Source organism: Microcaecilia unicolor, chromosome 1 (genome assembly GCF_901765095.1).
Source record: "Microcaecilia unicolor chromosome 1, aMicUni1.1, whole genome shotgun sequence".
Classification (NCBI taxonomy): Eukaryota; Metazoa; Chordata; class Amphibia; order Gymnophiona; family Siphonopidae; genus Microcaecilia; species Microcaecilia unicolor.
Genome location: NC_044031.1, coordinates 154,713,601 through 154,729,572, shown reverse-complemented (window position 1 = coordinate 154,729,572; position 15,972 = coordinate 154,713,601). Strand labels below are relative to the sequence as shown.

Sequence of the window (15,972 nt, the reverse complement as noted above, 5' to 3'; positions counted from 1 at the left end):
TGGTGAGGGATGGGGGTGAAAAGGGTATTGCCGTGGTGGGCCAGGCGGGAGGGCAACGAGTTCCAATGGTGGACAGTGGAGGTGGGGAGGAGAAGAGATTAGGAAGGGACAGGGCAAGGAAGAGAATGTGGATAGGAGCCATACGTAGTGACTGAGGTGTAGCAGGTGACTGTGTGGTGACTAAGGTGTTAAGCAGATAGAATGGAGAGCTGGGTTGGAGGTTTGGAATTGATGGACTGGTAAGTTAATAGTTGACAAGCTAGCAGCAGGCAGGCGGGTAAGTCAATGGAAGAGAGGCTCGCAGGCAGGCGAGCAGGTAAGTCAATGGTTGACAAGGTAGCAGCAGGCAGGTAAGTCAATGGTTGACAAGGTAGCAGCAGACAAGTAGGCTGGAGCAGATGGACTGGAACACTGGAGCAAGCATGGGAAGCTGGATCGGTGGACTGGAACAAGCTGGGATCGGGCGGACTGGGACGAGCTTGGAGCAGGTGGATCAGGCAGACTGGCACACACTAGAGGATTTGGACTGGAACAAGCAGGGTGGAGCAGATGGACTGGAACAAGCAAGGGGAAGCTGGATCATGCAGACTGGAACGAGCTTGGAGCAGGTGGATCAGGCAGATTGGAACACACTTGAGCATTTGGACCGGAACAAACAGGCTGGCGCAGATGGACTGGAACGAGCAAGGGGGAAACTGGATCGGCGGACTGGAACAAGCTGGGATCAGGCGGACCGGAACAAGCTGAGATCAGGCGGACTGGAACACGCTTGGGATCAGGCGGACTGGAACAAGCTGGGGCATCTGGACTGGAACAAGCGGACTGGAACACGCTGGGGCATCTGGACTGGAACAAGCAGGCTGGAGCAGATGAACCGGAACATGTAGGCGGGAAGCTGGAGCCCCCGGTCTGGAGCGAGTAAGCAAGCAGGCAGAGAGAAGCTGTCACACCAGATGGCAAACCTCCTCCATTTAAAAGAATAACACCTCTTAGCAGAATCTTACCTGGAAGCTAGCAAGGCCTGGGAGACACCCTCCGAAAGATCCAAGTAAACAAATTCTAGGCACTCAACATCCAGGCCGTGAGAGCCAGAGAGTGGAGGTTGGGATCAACCACAAGGTCCCTTAGTTCTGCTCCAGGCTTCAGGTCCACGACAGACTAGCGTCAGATGCTTTCCTTCTGTATGCATATCCTCTAATACCTCTAGTGGGAAAGACTTTGGTTGAAACTCAAGCAAGACTGCGGAACCATGATTCTGATCGCTCCCTACTGACTGCGACATATATGGTTCCCTCTTCTTCTAGAATTGTCCTCCAAAGAACCGTGGAGATTGGAGTGTTTTCCGACCCTCATCACTCAGAATGAGGGGGTTGCTTCTACATCCCAACCTCCACTTTTTGGCTCTCACGGCCTGGATGTTGAGTGCCTAGAATTTGTTTACTTGGATCTTTCGGAGGGTGTCTCCCAGGCCTTGCTAGCTTCCAGGTAAGATTCTGCTAAGAGGTGTTATTCTTTTAAATGGAGGAGGTTTGCCATCTGGTGTGACAGCAAGGCCATAGATCCTCTTTCTTGTCCTACTCAGACCCTGCTTGAATACTTACACACTTATCAGAGTCTTTTCTCAAGACCAGCTTCTTATGGGTTCACCTTAGTGCATTAGTCCTTATGATTGGTGTGTAGAAGGTAAGCCTATCTCTGGACAGCCTTTAGTTGTTTGCTTCATGAGAGGTTTGCTTTTGTCAAAGCCACCTGTCAAACCTCCACCAGTGTCATGAGATCTCAACGTCATTCTCACTCAGCTGATGAAAGCTCCTTTAGAGCCACTGAATTCCTGCCATCTGAAGTACTTGACCTGGAAGGCCATTTTCTTGCTGGCTGTTACTTCTGCTCATAGGGTCAGTGATCTTCAGGCCTTAGTAGTGGATGCACCTTATAATAAGTTTCTTCATAACAGAGTATTTATTAGGATTTATTTACCGCCTTTTTGAAAGAATTCACTCAAGGCAGTGTACAGTAAGAATAGATCAAACATGAGCAATAGACAATTACAGCAGTAAAAATATTCAAAAACAATACAAAGTATGGCATGGTATACTACTTACAATGTCAGCACAATACGTATTAGAACATTATAATTGATAGTGAAAGGTAAAGCAAAGATGTAACATATAGATAGGTAAGAAAGTAGGAAGAGTTAGAAGGTAAGGTGATATAAATACACCATAAAATAAACCAAAAGACAATACTACAAAACTGAAATCGGACCCAATTACAAGGACACACACAAACTCTTCCAACTCGTGAATAAACTACTAGACACCACCCCAGTCACCAACAACAGCATAGACACACCAGGAGCCGACGATTTGGCGAAATACTTCAAGGAGAAAATCATACAACTGCGACTCAAAATACCTGTCAGTCCAACCGAATACACTACACTCCTGGAGTGCCTAGACCCGGACCCTGGAGTCTACCCAGCAGACAGAATCTGGACTGAATTCACAATACTACCAGAAGATCTTATCTCACAAACACTTAAAAGATTCGCCAAATCTCACTGCAAACTAGATATATGCCCAAACAACCTCATGAAGTTGGCCCCTAAACAATTTATATCAGACCTAACAAACCACATGAACTTCATGTTACAAAATGGACTCTTCCCTAGGGAAAAGGGTAACATTTTACTCACCCCAATACCCAAGGATGCGAAGAAAAATGCTAATGAACTAACGAATTACAGACCACTAGCATCCATTCCCTTGATCACCAAAATAACAAAAGGAATGGTGACCAAACAACTCACAGAGTATCTAAACAAATTCTCAATACTACACGATTCCCAGTCAGGATTCCGCTCTAATCACAGTACAGAAACCGTACTATTTACGCTCATGACCAGATTCAAACAACTGATAGCAAACGGCAACAACATACTACTGCTACAATTCGACATGTCAAGCGAATTTGACATGGTTGACCATGGAATTTTACTACACATCCTCGAATACTTTGGAATCGGAGGCAACGTTCTCAACTACACGCTCATATCAAGTAACATCAAATTCGACTACATCAGCTACATGGACACCTGAATGCGGAGTCCCACAGGGATCCCCCCTCTCACCAACCATATTCAACCTAATGATGACACCATTGGCCAAACTACTATCGAATCAGAATCTAAACCCTTACATATACGCTGATGATGTAACGTTCTTTATCCCATTCAAACAAGACTTAAGGGAAATCTCTAATGAAATCAACCAAAGCTTACACATCATGAATTCCTGGGCAGATGCATTCCAGCTGAAACTAAATGCGGAAAAAACCCAATGCCTAATACTTACCTCGCAATACAATAAGAATAAATTTACCACCATCAACACACCCAAACTAAGTCTACCAGTTTCGGATACCCTAACAATTCTTGGAGTTACCATTGACAGACACCTAACACTCGAGAATCATGCGAAAAACATAACTAAAAAGATGTTCCATTCAATGTGGAAACTAAAAAGAGTTAGACCATTTTTTCCAAGGAATATCTTCCGCAACCTGGTACAATCATTGGTACACAGCCACTTGGACTACTGTAATTCACTCTTTGCCAGCTGTAAAGAGCAAATACTAAAAAAAAACCTCCAGACAGCTCAAAACACGGCAGCCAGACTAATACTTGGCAAATCAAAATATGAAAGTGCAAAACCCCTACGAGAAAAACTACACTAGCTCCCACTCAAAGAACTCATCACGTTTAAACTCTGTACTTTAGTCCATAAAATCATCCATGGGGACGCCCCAGCCTACATGTCAGACCTAATAGAACTTCCACCCAGGAACGCAAAACAATCTTCTCGCACTTTCCTCAACCTTCATCCACCAAATTGCAAAGGCCTGAAATACAAATTAATGCACGCATCTACCTTTTCCTATACGAGCACGCAGCTCTGGAACGCGTTGCCACGCAACTTGAGAACTGTCTACGAACTGACAAATTTCCACAAACTATTGAAAACCTATCTCTTCGACAAGATATACAACAAAGATCAACACATGTAACTGTATAATCTTTGACTTATCCAGAAATGTTTTATACTATCTTTTGCTTTAATACTATCATTTAACCCAAAACTCTCTGTTAATAATAAATATATGTTCCCTTCTATTTCCTATATCCACGATGAATTGTAAGCCACATTGAGCCCGCAAAAAAGTTGGGATAATGTGGGATACAAATGCAATAAATAAATAAATAAATAAAAGTTTCACATGAGGTCAGAGAAATGGTTAAATATTATCTCAGCTAGGATAGGAGTGGATAAACATGTCCTGCTGCAGTGTATGCAGCCCGAGTCACTCCTTGTGTGTGAGTGAGACTAACGAGTTAGTTACTTCTTCCATTAAAGGCCTGGTTGAACAGCCAAGCTTTCACCTGCATCCTGAAGTAGAGAGAGTCTTGTGTTAAGCGGAGCCTTTCAGACAGTGCATTCCAGAGTGTGGGGGCTACTACGGAGAAGGCTCGCTTGCAGGTATCACATCGTGTAATGTCTTTTGGAGAGGGTGTAATTAGTGAAAGTTTTGGGAGGACCTTAGTGTCCTTGGCGGTGTGTGGAGGATCATCCTATTTTTTAGATACTCTGGGCCATTTCCTTTTAGGGCCTTGAAGATCAGACAGAGTGTTTTAAATTTAGCCCTGTATTGTACTGGTAGCCAATGATGTTTTTGCAAAAATGGTGTGATGTGGTCACGTCGCTTGCAACCTTCTATGAGTCTTGCTGCTGCATTCTGAATCAACTGGAGCTGGTGCAGGCCCTTTACAGTCAGAATATTGTATAGTGCATTGCAGTAATCCAGTCTTGATGTTATCATGGCATGTACAATTGGGATAAGATTTACCTTCTCGCTGTAAGGAGAGAGGCAGCATAGCTGTCATAGATAGTAGAAGTAGCTCTTGAAGGTTGCTTGGATTTGGGGAATCAGAGTAAGTGTTGAATCTAACTGTATTCCAAGGTTCCTGACTTTGAGACAAGTTCGTACTTCCCAAAACGCACCATATCCAATTGGCTAGCAGATTGCATTTCCTTTGATTATGCCCAGGCTGGGCTGACTTTGGAGGGTCATGTCACAGCTCATAATGTTAGAGACGTGGCTTCATCGGTAGCCCACTTGAAGTCAACCTCTATTGACGAGATTTGCAAGGCAGCGACATTGTCTTCAGTCCACACATTCACATTTCACTACTGCCTTGAGCAGGATACCTGATGCGACATTCGGTTTGGGCAGTCAGTATTGCAGAATCTGTTTGGGGTCTAGAATCCAACTCCACCCTCCTAGGTCCATTTTCTTCTGTTCCAGGCTGCACTCTCATCTAGTTTGTTTGTTTGTTTATTAGGATTTATTTATCGCCTTTTTGAATTCACTTAAGGTGGTGTACGGTAAGAATAGATCAAACATGAGCAATACGCAGCTACAGCAGTAAAAATATTCAATTAACAATTCTGCTGCACGACTAATATTCCGCCAGTGTCGTTATGCTCATATTAGCCCTCTCCTCAAGTCACTTCACTGGCTTCCTATCCATTTCCGCGTACAGTTCAAACTCCTCTTATTGACCTATAAGTGCATTCACTCTGCAGCTCCTCAGTACCTCTCCACTCTCATCTCTCCCTACATTCCTCCCTGGGAACTCCGTTCACTGGGTAAATCTCTCTTATCTGCACTCTTCTCCTCCACTGCTAACTCCAGACTCCGTTCCTTTTATCTTGCTGCACCATATACCTGGAATAGACTTCCTGAGCCAGTACGTCAAGCTCTATCTCTGGCCGTCTTCAAATCTAAGCTAAAAGCTCACCTTTTTGATGCTGCTTTTAACTCCTAACCCTTATTCACTTGTTCAGAACCCTTATTTTATCATCCTCACTTTAATATTCCCTTATCTCTTGTTTGTCCTGTTTGTCTGTCCTAATTAGATTGTAAGCTCTGTTGAGCAGGGACTGTCTCTTCATGTTCAAGTGTACAGCGCTGCATAAGTCTAGTAGCACTTTAGAAATAAGTAGTAGTAAGTAGTAACAATACAAAATGTGGCATGGTATACTCTTTGCAATGTCAACACAATACGTAATGGAACATTATAATTGATAGTGAAGGTTAAGGCAGAGTTGTAACATATAGATGGGTAAGAAAGTAGGAAGAGTTAGAAAGTAAGGTGACTGATTTGAAGAAAGTTGCACATGAGGTCAGAGAGATGGTTAAATATTATCTCACAGTAGGAGTGGATAAACATCCCGCTGCAGTATATGCAGCCCGAGTCACTCCTTGTGTGTGTGAGTGAGACTAACAAGTTAGTAACTGCTTCCATTAAAGGCCTGGTTGAAAAGCCAAGCCTTCACCTGCTTCCTAAAGTCGAGATAATCTTCTGTTAAGCGTATCCTTTCAGGCAGTGCATTCCAGAGTGTGGGAGCTACTCCAGAGAAGGCTCTCTTACGAGTATCACATCATGTAATGTCTTTTGGAGAGGGTGTGGTTAGTGAAAGTCCTTGGGAGAAGTTAGTGTCCTTGGCTGTGTGTGGAGGATCATCCTATTCCAGATACTCAGGGCCATTTCCTTTCAGGGACTTGAAGATCAGACAGAGAGTTTTAAATGTAGCCCTGTATTGTACTGATAGCCAGTGAAGTTTTTGCAAAAATGGTGTGATGTGGTTACGTCGCTTGCAACCTTCTATGAGTCTTGCTGCTGCATTCTGAATCAACTGGAGCTGGTGCAGGCCCTTTGTAGTAAGACCATTGTATAGTTCATTGCAGTAATCCAGTCTTGATGTTACCATGGCATGCACAACTGGGATACGATTTATGTTCTCGATGTGAGGAGAGAGGCAGAGTAGCTGTCGCAAATAGTAGAAGCAGCTCTTGAAGGTAGCTTGTATTTGGGGAATCAGAGTAAGTGTTGAATCTAACTCTATTCCAAGGTTCCTGACTTGTGATTTGAGGGGGAGTTCATACTTCCCAAAAGAGAGTTTGATGTCAGGTATGTATCCACTTGTGTTAGTGACCCAGAGAAGCTCAGTTTTACTTGGGTTCAGGCAAAGTTTATTGTGTTTAGCCCATTCTTGAATTGATGTTAGGTAATCAGTTTATTCAAGACTGTAGATAAGTCAGGTTCAATGGGTATGAGTAGCTGCACATCGTCCGCATAGATGTAGAACTGAGTGTCCATTGTCCGAATCAGTTCAGCTAGTGGCTTGAGGTAGATATTGAACAGAATAGGTGACAGTATCGATCCTTGTGGTACCCCACAGGTCAGTGTCCATGGTGATGATGAGTTGCTGCCAAACATTATGGATTGTTGCCTATCTGATAGGATCTGAACCAACAAGTACTGTTCCATTGATACCTGTTTCTGTCAGTCATGCTAGCGAGCTATCATGATCCATGTTTTGTTTGTATATAGTTTCAAGTTAATCTGCGTTAAGTACTTGCTGTTGCGAGGCTCAATTGACCAATATTTGTTGTTTTGGGTGAGCCTGAATGCTAGGGATTCCCCACTTGTGAGAATATTGGAACCTGTTGTCCTCGGAGAAAGTGAAGATACTTACCTGTATCAGGTATTCTCTGAGGACAGCAGGTACCATATTCTCACAATCCTGCCCACCTCCCCTTGGAGTTGTCTCCTTTCATTTGTTTTTTTTTTTTTTTTTTACTTTTTGATTAAACTGAGGGAGTCGCGTTCGCATGGTGGGTGGGAAGGCACTCGCACATGTGCAGTGGGGCACGGAGCCCATACTCCCCAAAGCTCTTGTTTTTTACTATGGCATTTAGGACTAGGTGACATGGATTGGCGTCTACCCACTTGTGAGGATATGGTGCCTGTTGTCCTCATAGAATACCTGATGCAGGTAAGTTTCTTTGCTTTATATTCAAACTTGCATTATTTCATTTGTTGTAGTGTATATATATATGTTACCTACATTCAATTGGATTAACAGTAAATATTAATATGGAGTCATACTTTACTGTTTGTACTAATTGAAGTGGTAATTATTGTAGTATTGTGTGATCAGAAGATTAACACATTTTTTTTAAAAATGCTGCTAAAACTTTAGTGACTGTATAGCTTGTATTTTTTCTTTTTCAGGTCGAAAGAAGTAGACTGGCAACCATATTTTACAACACGTCTGGTGGACGATTTTGCCACACATCTTAGAGTATTCAGGAAAGCTCAACAAAGGACAATAGAAAAAGAAGATCAAAAGCAAAAGAAAGGTAAGCATAAGAAGAAGAAAAAAATAATGTGCTTGGGTTTTTAGTAGGGCTTTACATCAATTATAAGGTTCAACCGCACGATTAAGTGCAGTCAAAATTTTTCAATCGCACGATTAATCATAATAACCAATTCAGCTGGTTCCTTATGTACTGCTGACCTCTTGGCTACTTATTATAAACAGAAAATAACTAAAATCAGACTACAACTTAACCAATGCCCCTTCATTTATAGACTATTTTCTCTATTTACATGATCCTTTACTGCCTCATTTTCAAGCATATAGTATCTGGTCCGTTTTTCATCCAGCGAATACTGATCAGGTCAATCATGCGTTACGCAAATTCACATTGTCTGTTTGATATGTGTTCTGCTTATCTCCTCAAGTCAGCTCCTGATTTATTCTTACATTATTTGCATTCAAATCTTACTTTGATGTTGTCTCAAGGTTTCTTTCCTTCTGTCAATGGCAATATTATTTTGATAAATGTTATACAAAGAAACCAATATTCTGACAAAATTTAAATAGTGCAAGTGTCCAATGTTTTTTTTCTTTTTTAATTGCTAACAGTGCTCAGTAGGAGGGGTAGTTGTCACAGAACTTGTGCGCAGTATATTACTGCTGACACCCGTAACACATCACTGCACTCCTTCCTCCCTACCACTTTCCTAAAATATACAAAAAACTTTTTCTTTTTGTAGATGGAAGAAATACTCTTAAATACAGGTTGTACTTAGCTTATTCCGGCTTCATGCTATTTCACATAGTTCACAATCTTGTTTTAGGCCCTCTTACAGTACAGAAACTGTGCTTACCATCCCCTTAGCTAACTTTAGGAGAGAATTAAATTTTGGCAACAAAATATCTGTTCAATTTGATCTATCCAGTGCCTTTGATTCTGTTGTTCATAATATTCTTTTAAATATTCTTGACTATTATGGAATCTGTGGAGTTGTCCTGAAATGGTGGTCTGGCTTCTTAAGATCAAGATTGTGTCAAGTTAAACAATCAGGTGTACTCTCTTCCACTTGATCTCCTGGCTGTGGGGTCCTCAGGGTTCCCCTCTTTCCTCCATCTTGTTTAACATTATGATGATACCTCTTTGTCATCTTTTAGAAAACATGGTTTTTCGGCATACATATATGCTGATGATGTCACCATTTATATCCCATTCTCTAAGGAATTACTTGACATAACTCACATGATTAGTCTACTGATAAAACTTGTGGAATCATGGGCTTCTAATTTGAAACTAAAACTTAATATGGATAAAACTAAGTTTCTAATTATAACTAACTTTCACCATTCTAAGAATCTTAGTAACTTTACTATTATGAACAAAACCTATTCCCTTGAGTCATCAATGAAAATCTTGGGAGTCAGAATAGATCGTTTTTCTCACCCTTGAAAACCAAGTCTCTAAGTTGACCTCGAGTGTCTTTCACTCACTTTGGAAGCTAAAGAGATTGGGGCCATTTTTCTCTAAATTTGTATTTTGTACTTTGGTTCAATTCCTTGTCCTCACCAAATTCAACTATTGCAATTCTATCTATGCTGGACTTAAAGGTGGTGGTCTTGAAAAATTACAAACAGCTCATAATAATGCTGCTTGTCTTATAGTAGATCTCCTTGCTTTACCAAAGCTGCTACTCTTTTATATGAGCTACATTGGTTACCAATAAGAGATTAGAATATCTTTCAAATTATGCGTTTAAGTTCACCGAATTCTGTTTGGTCAAGCCCTATCATATATGAATAATCTTATTGAATTACCCTCTTGTAATGCTATTTCATCATCTTGTCTTACATTTCCCTATCTGTAAGAATGTGATGTATAAAACAATTCACTCTGCTAATTTCTCCTATCAAGGCACCGAAGGTTGGAGTTATCATCCTAAATCAATCAAGTTTACAGATGATTACCTAACTTTTAGAAGTTTTCTGAAAGCACATTTCTTCAGTCTGGCCTTTCTGAATACAAAGAACCCTATTTGAATTCTACCCATATCCTTTTCTTAATCTCTTTTCCCATCTCGTGCTGCCTAATTATGCTCTCACCTATCCACCCTTACTTGTTTGTCTTTGAGATAGTCTAAATCCCTGGTTACTTACTGCACATGTGTTAATTTGCTTTTTGAACTTATTGTAATTTGTTTTATATTCTGTACATTATGTTTTATTCACTTGTTTGTAAGCCACATTGAAGTTGAGTCTATTTCAGGCTAATATGGAGTATAAATGTCATGAATAAATAAATATATATATAGACAGCAGATATAATTTCTCAAAACTGACATTTCAGTTACTAAACTACAAATAATTTATCTCACGTTTGTTGTCTGGTGGTTTTCTTTCTAATTATCTTATTCACTGTCTGGTTCTGCTTCCCTCTGCTCTGAACTCTGTTTTGCTGGACCTCCTGTCTATTCACCATTTCTTTTATTTTCTTTCTCTTCTTTCATTTCCTGCCTTATATCCATTTTTCTTCCTCTTGCTCAAATTTATCTAGTTTCCATCTTCTCTCTTCCCTTCCCCTCCTCTCCATGGATACCATCTCTCTTCTCTCCCCTTCCCCTTCTCTTCAAGGTCACCATGTCCTCCTTTCCCCTCCCCTCCATGAACACCACCTCCTCTCCTCTCTTCCCAACTCCTTCCTTCTCTCTTCTGTTCCCTTCCCTCCACTTTCCCTCTCCTCCATGGGTACCATCTCTTTTCTTTCCACCAGCACTATTATTTATTTATTTAGATTTTGCTCACACCTTTTTCAGTAGTAGCTCAAGGTGAGTTACATTCAGGTACTCTGGATATTTCTCTGTCCCAAGAGGGCTCACAATCTAAGTTTGTAGCTGAGGCAATGGAGGGTTAAGTGACTTGCCAAAGATCACAAGGAGCAGCAGTGGGATTTGATCTGGCCACCTCTGGATTGCAAGATCGATGCTCTAACCACTAGGCCACTCCTCCATTCCACTATGTCCTCCCCTCCCTTCCATGGGCACCATCGTTTCCTTTCTCTCCATCCTGTGAGCACCATTTCTTCCCTCTCTTGCCCTCCTGTCCCCTCCAGTCCATGGGCATATCTCCTTTCTTTGTTTTTTTCCCCCCCATTCCATATATCCAGCATCTATCCCTATCAGGTACCCCCCAGGTCCTCATCTCTCTCTCTTCCACCTCCTCCTGACACCTCTGCTTACCTCTTCCTGCTCTCCTTCCCACCCCCATGCTGTCCTTATCCTCTCTCTCACTCTCGTACTGCTTCTACCTGCCCCTTTCACCTTCTGACCTCGCCTTTAATGCTGAAGGCAGGCTGCTTCTTTCATTTACCAAAGTCTCTCTCTCTCTCGCGTCCCGCCCAGAATCAGGAAGTTCTGTCGAAGGAGGTGGGACACTACAGTGAGACTGAGAGACTTTAAGCGAATGACAGAAGCAGCCTGCCTTTAGCGTTAAAGGCGGAGGGGGCAGGTAGAAGCAGCATATGAGAGAACGCGGGCGTTCTATTCCAACGGGCCACCTCTTTTGGGCTCTAAAGATGCAGCCCAGAGCCTCTCCTACCTTGCTCCAGTAGACCAGAAGTGCCACAGGCTCATACTTCCGCGGTCACTTCTGGGTTGTGGATATGTGGCTCTGCTTCTCTCACGCCAACACTGGCAGCTGCCTCTTCCAACAGCAGCAGCAGGATTGACCCAGCAGTTGGTCTCTTCAGCTCAGGTGAGCAAGACTTGGATGGTTGTGGGTGAGAGAGAGCTGCCATTTAATATGCATTAAAGTTTTTAACACATGTTAAACATTTAACGCATCAATCACATTATTAATGCGTTAAATGGTACAGCCCCAGTTTTAAGTAACAATAAGATGGGAATTTGTTTTTGTTTTTTTGTATTCTAAACATTTGCAGTTCTCAGATTTAGCTATGTTGTAACAATAATTTAATTGCCTTTTTTCCCTTTAAGAAAATTAACATTAATTTTATATATTTTTTTTCTTCCAGATGCAGTGGAAGATTTTGTAGATACTTTCTTTGAGGTGGAAGTTGAAATGGAGAAGGAAATCTGTCGTGATTTGGTCTGCTCTTCACCCAAAGATGAGGAAGGTGATAGTTATATCTGAAGCAAGAGTGCAGTGTATGAAAGAGGTTTTGTTTCCATAACATAAGTTCATCTGTACCATCTGTGCTGGCTGAGTTTTGCTCAAATCATAACAATTACCCCTTTGGGAATCTATCTTCAAACAGAATCAGTTTTGTATCGGGTTGTGGCACTATAAGTTAAGTTTGTAGTTTCTAGAATTTCTTCCCTTGTTCATATATTCCCCCACTGCATGCTGCTCCAGCTCTACTGTTCTAGTGACAGTCTTCAGCTTGGGGCAGTGGCGTACCAAGGGGGGGGGGGGGGGGCGGTCCGCCCCGGGTGCACGCCGCTGGGGGGGTGCCGCGCGCCTGTCGGCTCTTCGTTTTCATGCTCCCTTTGCCCCAGAACAGGTTACTTCCTGTTCCGGGGCAGAGGGAGCATGAAAACGAAGAGCCGGCAGGCGTGCGGCACCCCCCCCCCCCCCCCCCCCAGCGGCGTGCCCCCGGGGGGGGGGGGCGCTGCACCCGGGGGGCAGGGCGCATCGGCGATCCGCCCCGGGTGTCATCCCCCCTAGGAACGCCACTGGCTTGGGGCCACATATTCTGTCTGTATGGTACCTAGTGTGGGCTTTGAATCTGGCCATTAGATCCAGCTATTGAGCAATGGCTGAAACTGCCCTCAACCAGGTGCTTTGAATCCCAGCCCCACAGCATTCCCAGCCAGCCTGGAAAAAGGTGGCTAAAATCTCGAAACCAAAATGTTGAGACTGGCCAATTTTTCATGTCATTGAGTTCATAAGCAGTCTGAAAATTTTACATGTTTGAACTTCTGTAACTTTTTTTAAATTTTTTCACATAAAAGGATAGAGTTTGAACTGCTGTATTATAAGTTGTTTGTTCTAAAATAATTCATTAAAACCTCATTTGTAGTTTCTGGTGACTTTAGTCACCTTTTCCCATCTTTCCCAGAGATAGTCGCATATTTTAGCAAGCAGTGCATCCTTTTAGCATAGCATATACCGTCTGCAAGGAAGCCTCTGCCAGGCTTTGCTGTTCCTACTGTACTGAGCAGTAGGTGGATATGGCTGCCTGATGTTACTTAGGGGCCCTTTTACTAAAGCTTTGCATGCATTAACAGACATATGTGCTAAGTGCCATGTGACCCATAGATATAAAATAGAATGCATAGTAGCATTTTGCACGCACTAATGTCTGTAGGCGTGCACTATGCTTTAGTAAAATGGCCTCTTAGCCTTTTGGAATTTTTTTTTTTTTTAGACAATATTGTGCAATACTTTATATAAATTCTGCATTCTGATTCTTGTTTGTTTGCATTAAATTAAAGAAGTCAAAAATTTAACCAGAATCCGTTGACCTGATAGCCAAAAATCAAGAATATCAAAATATATCTGTGTGGTGCTCTCTGATCACCATCTGGGTAATCGGCTTCGCTTTTCTGACAGCTAGCTTCTCGATTATTATGATCCTAATATTCTCCGAGGACAAGCAGGCTGCTTGTTCTCACATATGGATGACGTCCGACGGCAGCCCCAGGAACGGAATCTTCCTAGCAACAAAGTTTGCAGAGCCCTCGCACGTGCGCGAACGTGCCTGTCTCTTTTTTTCTGCGGTCAGAGTGGCTGTTTTTTCGCTGCTCTGTGCCCCAGAGAGAGCCTTCACAGCTTATTTTTTGCTGCTCATCCCTTCGTTTGCTCTTCGGGGATTTTTCCTTGTCGAGTTTTTCTTGTTTTATTAAGAAAAAAAACAAAACGTTTTCCTTTACCGCTTAGTGTTTGACCTCTAAGTTTCCTTTCGCTTTCGTGTGCAGCCTTTTTGACCCGCCCGTACAGGGTTTTTTCCCTGATTTTGGTGCCTTTTTTCGGCATCATCGCGAGTTCTAATTTCGCCAACGCAATTTTTCCTCTCATGTCCTCGAAGCCTGCCAGCAGCTTCAAGAAGTGAACGCGGTGCAACTGGATGATCTCGCTCACTGATCCGCACGTTTTGTGTCTTCAGTGTCTGGGGGCTGGTCATCGTCCCAACGCCTGCACTTTGTGTCTTCAACTCAAAAAGAGGACCCAGGCGGCGAGATCGGCTCAGTAGAACCTGCTGTTCGGAGCCCCATCCGGTTCATCGACGTCGGTAGCGGTACCGAGGTCATCGACGGCGTTATCGATGTCTGCATCGGAGAGTGCATCGATGTCGGGAGCGCAGGTGATGGCTGTCCATAGGGCCCCCCATGCTGGTAGCAGTGAGCCATCGAGTGGGTCTCCACCTGCCTCGAGGGCTTCTGCGGTACAGAGCCATTGGGACCGTCCTCTTTCGGACCCATCCCCGAGGAGGCGTGTGGATTCCATGTCCTCCTCGTTGGTACCGGGGGCTTCTGGTGACGTGCTTCGAGCGAAGGCGAAGAAGCATTGCCATCGGTCGCCTTCCCGCCACGGTACTGAGAGCTTCGGGGCGCTGAAAGATTCGGCACCCGCTAAGCGTCAACGCCGAGAGGACCGCTCCCCCTCTATCCAGGAGGTGTCGATGCGCTTCTCCCCGGACAGCCCGGTACTGCCTCCCCACCCCAGGCAGGTTCTGGCATCGTGTCCTGCACCGGTCTCTCAGCTTCTCTCGACAGATGCTCTTGACGAGTGCCTCCGAGCCATCCTTCCTGGGATCATGGAAGGGCTGCGGCGATCGTCAGCTTTGGTACCGGGGGTGCTTGAAGCGGCTGGCTCCCCACCCGTGGTGAGGTCTCGATGCCGGTGGTGCTTGTGGTATCGGCTTCGCCTGTATCAGTGCCGGTGAGGTGTCTGCTTCGGCGACCACCTGAGTTGACTCCCTGGCGTCGTCAGTGGAGGGAGCTTCATTGCCGCCGGTGTGGCAGTCTTCTTCTCGACCCCGCCATCAACGACGTAGTGCCTCGGCGTCGAGACTGGCTCAGATTCGGACTGCAGTCAGGGAGCTGGTGTCCGATACCGAGGAGGAGGACTCGTTGGAAGCAGAGGAAAACCCCAGATATTTCTCTGACGAGGAGTCTTGTGGTCTTCCCTCTGATTCCACTCCTTCACCAGAGAGGAAGCTTTCTCTTTCTGAGAGCTTGTCCTTCTCCTCTTTTGTACGGGAAATGTTTACGGCCATTCCCTTCCCATTGGTTACTGAGGATGAGCCCAGGGCTGAGATGTTCGAGGTCCTGGACTATCCTTCGCTACCTAAGGAATCCACTGTTCCTCTGCATAATGTCCTTAAACAGACATTGCTGACGAACTGGGCAAAACCGTTATCTAATCCCCACATTCCCAAAAAGCTTGAGTCCCAGTATAAGATCCATGGGGACCCAGAGTTGATGAAGATCCAGTTTCCTCATGACTCTGGCGTTGTGGATTCTGCTCTCAAGAAAGCCAGGGGTTTTTGGGATTACGCCTCGGGGCCCCGGGGCGCGAGTCGAGAACCCTAGACTCTTTTGGGAGGAAGGCCTATTATTCTGCTATGTTCGTGTCCAAGATTCAGTCCTACCAGCTCTACACGAACATCCACTTGGGAACAATGTATGGCAGCTGGTGGACTTGGTTGAGAATCTCCCGTCGGAGCAGGCCAAGCCTTTTCAGGAGGTGGTCAGGCAGCTGAAGGTGTGTAAGAAATTCCTGTCCAGGGGTG

The 15,972-nt window shown here is 44.0% G+C and overlaps 1 protein-coding gene across 3 annotated transcripts in view; it reads left to right on the top strand.

Moving 5' to 3' along the window:
- The window catches only part of SNX13 (sorting nexin 13), a 483,917-nt gene that overhangs the window by 130,723 nt on the left and 337,222 nt on the right, over positions 1-15,972 (top strand). For all 3 annotated transcript variants that reach the window (XM_030201510.1, XM_030201500.1, XM_030201519.1), the window contains 2 exons: positions 8,138-8,265; positions 12,250-12,351. In XM_030201510.1, coding sequence (XP_030057370.1) covers positions 8,138-8,265; positions 12,250-12,351 — 230 coding nt within the window. The remainder of the gene's footprint in view (positions 1-8,137; positions 8,266-12,249; positions 12,352-15,972) is intronic.